At 40.9% G+C, this 8,964-nt stretch overlaps 1 protein-coding gene across 1 annotated transcript in view; it reads left to right on the top strand.

Annotated features, from left to right (window-relative positions):
- The window catches only part of MGAM (maltase-glucoamylase), a 145,471-nt gene that overhangs the window by 80,840 nt on the left and 55,667 nt on the right, over positions 1-8,964 (top strand). The window contains exons 11-16 of the mRNA XM_007103334.4: positions 185-310; positions 1,113-1,244; positions 1,395-1,511; positions 2,737-2,850; positions 3,905-3,989; positions 5,346-5,463. Coding sequence (XP_007103396.3) covers positions 185-310; positions 1,113-1,244; positions 1,395-1,511; positions 2,737-2,850; positions 3,905-3,989; positions 5,346-5,463 — 692 coding nt within the window. The remainder of the gene's footprint in view (positions 1-184; positions 311-1,112; positions 1,245-1,394; positions 1,512-2,736; positions 2,851-3,904; positions 3,990-5,345; positions 5,464-8,964) is intronic.

The following is an 8,964-nucleotide window of genomic DNA, read 5'->3' as shown; positions in this document are numbered from 1 at the left end:
ATCCCACGTGCCGCGGAGCGGCTGGGCCCGTGAGCCATGGCCGCTGAGCCTGCGCCTCCGGAGCCTGTGCTCCGCAACGGGAAGAGGCCGCAGCAGAGGGAGGCCCGCATACCACAAAAAAAAAAAAAAAAAAGAAAAAAAAAATAGAGTATTTGCTAACTTTCATTTCACATCATTCTTTCAGCTCATTGGACGGCCAGCCCTACCCTCATACTGGGCACTTGGGTTTCATCTCAGTCGTTATGACTATGGAACCCTGGGTAACATGAAAGAAGTCATGGAGAGAAACCGTGCCGCACAGCTGCCTTATGTAAGTAAGGCAGCAAAAAATCCTCCAAAAATAAAATAATTTTCTTGGGGAATAAGAACAACTGTTTATACTGCCTCCTCCTGAGTTTTTTTTTAAAAATATACAACAAAAATATTTTTATATATTCAGAATGCTGGACTTTTTTGTTGGGCCAACCATTCCTTGAAGGAACTGGTTTTCTTATACTTACTGTATTGACGACATTCTACACAATGCATTCTTATTTGTATTCTCAAGGCATCTCTTTCCCTAGTTTAAGGGAACAAAATAATACAGTTTATACATATAATAAAATATTTTTATGATTTAAGTGGCTAAACTTGAATGTGTCTATTATATAATGAGTAGCAAGGTCTTACAAGAGGTGCGAAGAGAAACGCCCAGTAGTCTCTGGAATAATCCTCTTCTCTTCCTTACCCCATTCCCTTGGAGGCAGACTCTTAAGTCTTGGAGCAAGAGTCAGTTTCATTCTGGGCTCCACTATTTTCATACAAGTAAAATTAGGGAAGAGCAAATGCCAAAGAAGGCTTGAAGTGGAAGAGAAGCAACAATACAAAATGTGGTGTAGTCAAATGCGGGAGAAGTGGGAGAGACAGTTCCTTCTCTCCTTTATCTTGTGGATGACATAGCATTTAGGTAATGGATATGTTTTGATAGCCTTAGTGATATTTTTTGTAACTGTTGTGGCTTGTTTGTTAGATTGGTTTTCAATGCCGGAGCGCCAGGCAACAAGGTAGGGTGATGCAGCTAATCTGATTCCAGGGGTGGGCTCATAAATTGTGGACATTGTGTATTCTTTCAGGACGTTCAGCATGCTGATATTGATTATATGCATGAGAGGAAGGACTTCACTTATGATCCAGTAAATTTTAAGGGCTTCCCTGAGTTTGTTAAAGAGTTACACAATAATGGACAAAAATTGGTCATCATTGTGGTATGTGCTATCCTCTTATTCCCTCACATCAGGTCCTTGCTCTTCCTTGTCATTACGCCCCCTCCCCCTCCCTCATCCCTCAATCCCCAGTTTCCTTTCAGTGTTTCTAGCTCAAAGCTAGGTCCCTCATTGTATTTTTTCCCTTCTTAGGATCCAGCCATCTCCAACAACTCTTCCCCAAGTAATCCCTATGGCCCGTATGACAGGGGTTCAGATATGAAGATATGGGTGAATGCTTCAGATGGAGTGACTCCACTCATTGGGGAGGTATCTTAATGGGGAAGTGGGGGCTGGTGGAGGGGCTGTGGCAGTGTGTGTGTGTGTGTGTGTGTGTGTGTGTGTTTGTGTGTCTGTAATTGTTTTGTTTTACATTTTCAGGTGCCTTATATATGCTGGGGATTAACTTGCCCTTGTCCTTTCATCCTCAAATACCTACCAGTCATCCCAGCTCTTACATTCCCTTCACAGCAAAGTCCCTTTAAACAATAGACTTAGATACTGAATGTCCACCTCCTCACCTCACACCCCATTCACTTTTTTTTTTAAATTTATTCATTTTATTTATTTATGTTTGGCTGTGTTGGGTCTTTGTTGCTGTGTGCAGGCTTTCTCTAGTTGCGGTGAGCAGGGGCTACTCTTTGTTGCGGTGCACGGGCTTCTCATTGCGGTGGCTTCTCTTGTCGCGGAGCAAAGGCTCTAGGTGCACGGGCTTCAGTAGTTGTGGCACGCAGGCTCAGTAGTTGTGGCGCACAGGCTTAGTTGCTCGGCAGCATGTGGGATCTTCTTGGACCAGGGCTGGAACCCATGTCCCTTGCATTGGCAGGCAGATTCTTAACCACTGCGCCACAAGGGAAGTACCCCCCATTCACTCTTCAGCTGACTGCAGTCTACTTTCCTCCCCCGTCACTCCACTGATGCTGCTTTGGCACCAGTTACCCCCTAACTGGCAAATCCAATGAAACTATTTCATTCCTCTTCTTATTCAGTTTTTCTGTTATTTGGCAAGTTTGACTAGTTCTTTCTCAAACTTATTTGTCCTTGTTTTCCATGAAGGTGTTATCTGCTGGTTCACTTCTAACACCTCTGCTGACCCGAGTGCCTAGTGTCTGAGATGAAGTGGATAGGAAGAGAATAGAGGAGTGTAATTGATGGTTAGAACCCATAACTTGTCATGGGTCAGTTGAAATTATACAGTACTCTCCCTCATTTACCCTTCCTAGGATTGGGAGTAGAGAAAGTGTGAGGGAAGTGTGAGGCAGAGTTGAAGATTAGCAAAGACTTAACCATTTTTTTGAAATAAGTATTTTCTCAAGTGACTGTTTGACTCCTCTTATTTAGTCTAAATGTTTAAAGCAGTTTACATTCCTAATTGAAAAGGACCTGTGCCTGGGCACCTCTGTTGCCATGATTGTATTAGGAATTTCTTTGTGCTCTGTTTTACCCTGTATTCATTTAACTTCCTTTGATCAATGTTTTTCTTTTCCTCCTGCAGGTCTGGCCTGGAAAAACTGTGTTTCCTGATTACACCAACCCCAAATGTACTGCTTGGTGGGCAAATGAATGTGAGCTTTTCCACAATCAAGTAGAATTTGATGGAATCTGGATTGTGAGTTCTTAACATTTTGATTACTAGGCAGCTAACATTCAGACTGTGTATCTATATCATCGAGTCATGGAGCACAGGGGGAAGAGGAGGAGAGGAAAGCAAGTATGGCAATAATTCTAGGTATTCTCTCTCTTACTATTCAAATAATCTTACCAAAACATGTAGCTTAGACTTCAAAATCAGATTGTTAGAACTGGAAGGAAGTAAACCGAGATATCTGTTTTTTCCAAGTCTTCTTTTACAAATGAATGAGCTGAAGTAAAACTAGGTCATATACTCCTTACGTTGTCACAAAGTACACAAATTGTTCAATTGCCACTTCAGGGCTCTTTCAGTTGGATGTGTTGGATAAACTAATCAGAGCCAAAGTACTCAAGTGAGCGACAGAACTGTGGCTGCAGAAAGGACAAATGTCTCACATGATGTCAAATGAAAACAAATGCAAAGCAGCAGGTGTCGGGCACAATTTACAGAGCTCTAGAGTTGAACTTTTTCCTATTTATAAGAGAAAGGTAGAAAATGCAAACAATACAAAGAGCTAAACAGATGAGGAGAGCTAAAGTGATATCAACCAAGGACATCTCCCGTCAGTATTTCAGTATGCATCTTTCCAGAGCCCTCACTTGCACAGCTGTGGGTACATGCTTGTTCTCTCACTCTCTCTGCATATGTTTGTATTATATATGTATATGCATTTATATGTATGTGTATTCATAGCTATATTTGAATATTTAGAGAATGTATAAGTTGACATACATGGGACCATATAAATTGAAATATTTTCACCTAATATTTTTGGAAATTTTTCATTTTCAATGATTATATACATATATAATTTTGAAGGGATTTTAAGAACCTTTTCCACAAAGCCTTCAATGAGTAGAGAAGACAGGACAGGAACATCTATTTCTCTCCTTAACATAAGAACCTCGTTAAAAAAAGAAATATCTAGAATCATTTCTCTGAGTCCTCAAAAAAAAAAGAAAGACACCATCAGTACAGCATACGAGGACATGTTACTTTTTCTTAATAGTCTTTGTTCTTTATCTTCTAGGATATGAATGAAGTCTCCAACTTCGTGGATGGTTCAGTTTCAGGATGTTCCACAAGCAATCTAAATTATCCCCCATTCACCCCCAGTAAGTGCTGATTAGTTTGATTAAAGTGGCAATGCATATCTGGTATTTTAAATTCATAAGGATAGATATGAATAAACTGGCAAGGGATTTTTTACATAAATTGCATAGGGGAAGGAAAATGTGGGTACTGTATAAAGAAAACTAGGAAAGAAAATCAAAACACTCTGTGCTTTCCTAAATGAGGCGTAAATTCAAAAGGGGCAGTCAGTCTAGTCCTTCTACCTACATCTGAGCTGTTTCTGTTCCACAGAAGTTATGGTGCAAAAGCCAGAGGTTAGTGGTTAGTTCATTTTCCTCTCAAGTGTGTACCCAGATAGGTTAGGGCTAACCAGAGAGAGACCAGGTAACCAGGTTAGGTCTTCATATGAATGTCAAGTGATGTCAAGACAGTGAACAAAAGATTTGGACCATAAAATGAAAGGAAGCCGGAACCCATGGCTTGGGGTGGGGAGAAGGGGGGGCAGGTCAAAGTCAGAGGCAGTGAATATGATGCTAGTGAGTTCTGATTGAACTTTGAACAACACTATATCCCAAGGTGTGGCCCTGGAATCACAGCATTTATTGTAGTTTGAAGAAGTCTAGAGGCTCACAGACCAATTGGATCTAGATTAAGAAAGGAATGAGCTGCTAGAATTATAGCATCTTATGAAAACTTCCAGTCTGATGGAAAAATAGGAAATTAGGGCAGATGGGTCAGGATCAAATGCTGAGAGACTCAGATGGGAGGCTTCATTCTTTTGGTGATAGAAATTATTTAAATTTTAGAGGGAAACATGACAGTCAAATGGTTTTGGAAATACTGATCTGGCATTAATGTGTGCTTCTAATATGAATTAGAAGATCAATAGATCAGAGTTAAATAAGCCATTAAGAAAACGATTGCAATGGTTAAGACAAAGGTAATTTGGATCTGAACCATAGTGGTGCAAGGGGAGCAGGAAAGATTGGATGAATGAAAGAGAGATTGGTCAATTATCCCTTATAACAGCTTAGAGAAAGGGTGAGAAATTAATTTATACTTTCATCTAATATTTTTATTCTTGGACCACTTAATTTAGCTCAGTTTGAAGACTTCAGATTTAACTTCAAGTCTAACTAGATCCACTTACTTCCAAATACTTGTCTCTGGTCACATGTGCACCCAAATGGGAGAATGTGTATGGGTCAGCACAATTTTTTTATATATCAGAGAAACTACTGAAAGTATATATCCTTCTGATAGTGAGGAAGCTGTATGATCACTTCCAGGATGGCCACAAAAAATGTCTGCCTAGGGAGCCACAATTTCAGGTAATAGTCGAGAAACAGGGAATATGCATCTCAGGCTCTCATTGACTGATCGCTCTTTTGTCGCAGGAATCCTGGATGGATACCTGTTCTGCAAGAGTCTCTGCATGGATGCAGTACAGCACTGGGGCAAGGAGTACGATGTCCACAATCTGTATGGCTACTCCATGGCAATTGCCACATCAGAGTAAGGCCATTATTGCTATGGACTTAATATATGATCAGATTTACTTAATACATTATCAAATTCCTAGTCTCACTAGATGCCAGTTGCCAGTGTGTTATTTTTAAGAACTCAGCAAGGGAGATTGGTTCAAGATGGTGGAGTAGAAGGACGTGCTCTCACTTCCTCTTGCGAGAGCACCGGCATCACAACTAATTGCTGAACAATCATTGACAGGAAGACACGATTTAACTTCAAGTCTAACTAGATCCACTTACTTCCAAATACTTGTCTCTGGTCACATGTGCACCCAAATGGGAGAATGTGTATGGGTCAGCACAATTTTTTTATATATCAGAGAAACTACTGAAAGTATATATCCTTCTGATAGTGAGGAAGCTGTATGATCACTTCCAGGATGGCCACAAAAAATGTCTGCCTAGGGAGCCACAATTTCAGGTAATAGTCGAGAAACAGGGAATATGCATCTCAGGCTCTCATTGACTGATCGCTCTTTTGTCGCAGGAATCCTGGATGGATACCTGTTCTGCAAGAGTCTCTGCATGGATGCAGTACAGCACTGGGGCAAGGAGTACGATGTCCACAATCTGTATGGCTACTCCATGGCAATTGCCACATCAGAGTAAGGCCATTATTGCTATGGACTTAATATATGATCAGATTTACTTAATACATTATCAAATTCCTAGTCTCACTAGATGCCAGTTGCCAGTGTGTTATTTTTAAGAACTCAGCAAGGGAGATTGGTTCAAGATGGTGGAGTAGAAGGACGTGCTCTCACTTCCTCTTGCGAGAGCACCGGCATCACAACTAATTGCTGAACAATCATTGACAGGAAGACACTGGAACTCACCAAAAAAGATACCCCACATCCAAAGACAAAGGAGAAACCTCAGTGAGACAGTACGAGGGGCGCAATCACAATAAAATCAAATCCCATCACCACTGGGTGGGTGACTCACAAACTGGAGAACACTTATACCACAGAAGTCCACCCACTGGAGTGAAGGTTCTGAGCCCCACATCAGGCTTCCGAAGCTGAGGGTCTGGCAATGGGAGGATGAATTCCCAGAGAATCAGACTTTGAAGGCTAGTGGGATTGGACTGCAGGACTTCCACAGGACTGGGGGAAACAGAGACTCCACTCTTGGAGGGCACACACAAAGTAGTGTGTGTATCAGGACTCAGGGGGAAGGAGCAGTGACCCCATTAGGAGACTAAACCAGACCTACCTGCTAGTGTTGGAGGGTTTCCTGCACAGGTGGGGGGCAACTGTGGCTCACCACAGGGACAAGGACACTGGCAGTAGAAGTTCTGGGAAGTACTCATTGGCTTGAGCCCTCCTGGAGTCTGCCATTAGCCCCACCAAAAAACCTATAGTCTCCAGTGCAGGGTCACCTCAGGCCAAACAACCAACAAGGAGGGAACTCAGCCCCACCCATCAGCAGACAAGCAGATTAAAGTTTTACTGAGCTCTGTCCACCAGAGCAAAACCCAGCTCTGCCCACCACCAGTCCCTCCCATCAGGAAGCTTGCACAAGCCTCTTAGATAGCCTCATCCACCAGAGGGCATACAGCAGAAGCAAGAAGAACTACAATCCTGCAGCCTGTGGAACGAAAACCACATTCACAGAAAGATAGACAAAATGAAAAGGCAGAGGACCATGTACCAGATGAAGGAACAAGATAAAACCCCAGAAAAACAACTAAATGAAGTGGAGATAGGCAACCTTCCAGAAAAATAATTCAGAATAATGATAGTAAAGATGATCCAGGACCTTAGAAAAAGAATGGAGGCAAAGATCGAGAAGATGCAAGAAATGTTTAAAAAAGACCTAGAAGAGTTAAAGAACAAATAAACAGAGATGAACAATACAATAACTGAAATGAAAAATACACTAGAAGGAATGAATAGCAGAATAACTGAGGCAGAAGAATGGAAAGTGACCTGGAAGGCAGAATGGTAGAAATCACTGCTGCAGAACAGATTAAAGAAAAAAGAATGAAAACAAATGAAGACAGCCTAAGAGACCTTTGGGACAACATTAAATGCACTGACATTCCCATTATAGGGGTCCCAGGAAGAGAAGAGAGAGAGAAAGGACCCAAGAAAATATTTGAAGAGATTATAGTCAAAAACTTCCCTAACATGGGAAAGGAAATATCCACCCAAGTCCAGGAAGTGCAGAGAGTCCCAGGCAGGATAAACCCAAGAAGAAACACACCGAGACACATAGTAATCAAACTGACAAAAATTAAAGACAGAGAAAAATTATTAAAAGCAACAAGAGAAAAATAACAAATTGCATACAAGAGAACTCCCATTGGGGTTAACAGCTGATTTCTCAGCAGAAACTCTACAAGCAACAAGGGAGTGGCACGATATATTTAAAGTGATGACAGGGAAGAACCTACAACCAAGATTATTCTACCCGGCAAGGATCTCATGCAGATTCGACAGAGAAGTCAAAAGCTTTACAGACAAGCAAAAGCTAAGAGAATTCAGCACCACCAAACCAGCTCTACAACAAATGCTAAAGCAACTTCTCTAAGTGGGAAACACAAGAGAAGGAAAGGACCTACAAAAACAAACTCAAAACAATTAAGAAAATGGTAATAGGAAAATACATATCGCTAATTACCTTAAACGTGACTGGATTAAGTGCTCCAGCCAAAAGAAACAGGCTCCCTGAATGGATACAAAAACAAGACCCATATATATGCTGTCTACAAGAGACCCACTTCAGACCTAGGGACACATGCAGACTGAACGTGAGGGTATAGAAAAAGATATTCCATGCAAATGGAAATCAAAAGAAAACTGGAGTATCAATACTCATATCAGATAAAATAGACTTTAAAATAAGAATGTTATAAGAGACAAGGAAGGACACTACATAATGATCAAGGGATCAGTCCAAAAAGAAGATATAACAATTGTAAAAATATATACACCCAACATAGGAGCACCTCAATACAAAAGGCAAATGCTAACAGCTATAAAAGAGGAAATTGACAGTAACACAATAATAGTGGGGGACTTTGACACCTCACTTACACCAATGGACAGATCATCCAGACAGAAAATTAATAAGGAAACACAAGCTTTAAATGATACAACAGACCAGATAGATTTAATTGATATTTATAGGACAGTCCATCCCAAAACAGCAGATTACACTTTCTTCTCAAGTGCACACGGAACATTCTCCAGGATAGATCACATCTGGGGTCATAAATCAAGCCTCAGTAAATTTAAGAAAATTGAAATTATATCAAGCATCTTTTCCAACCCCAAGGCTATGAGATTAGAAATAAATGACAGTGGAAAAATGTAAAAAACACAAACACAGGGAGGCTAAACACTACCTTGCTAAATAACCAAGAGATCATTGAGGAAATCAAAGAGGAAATCAAAAAATACCTAGAGACAAATGACAATGAAAACACGACAATCCAAAACCTATGGGATGCAGCAAAAGCAGTTCTAAGAGGGAAGTTTAT

This window comes from Physeter macrocephalus, chromosome 5, assembly GCF_002837175.3.
Source record: "Physeter macrocephalus isolate SW-GA chromosome 5, ASM283717v5, whole genome shotgun sequence".
Lineage (NCBI taxonomy): Eukaryota > Metazoa > Chordata > Mammalia > Artiodactyla > Physeteridae > Physeter > Physeter macrocephalus.
The sequence above is the reverse complement of the archived record's forward strand: the minus strand, read 5'-3'. Positions and strand labels throughout refer to the sequence as shown.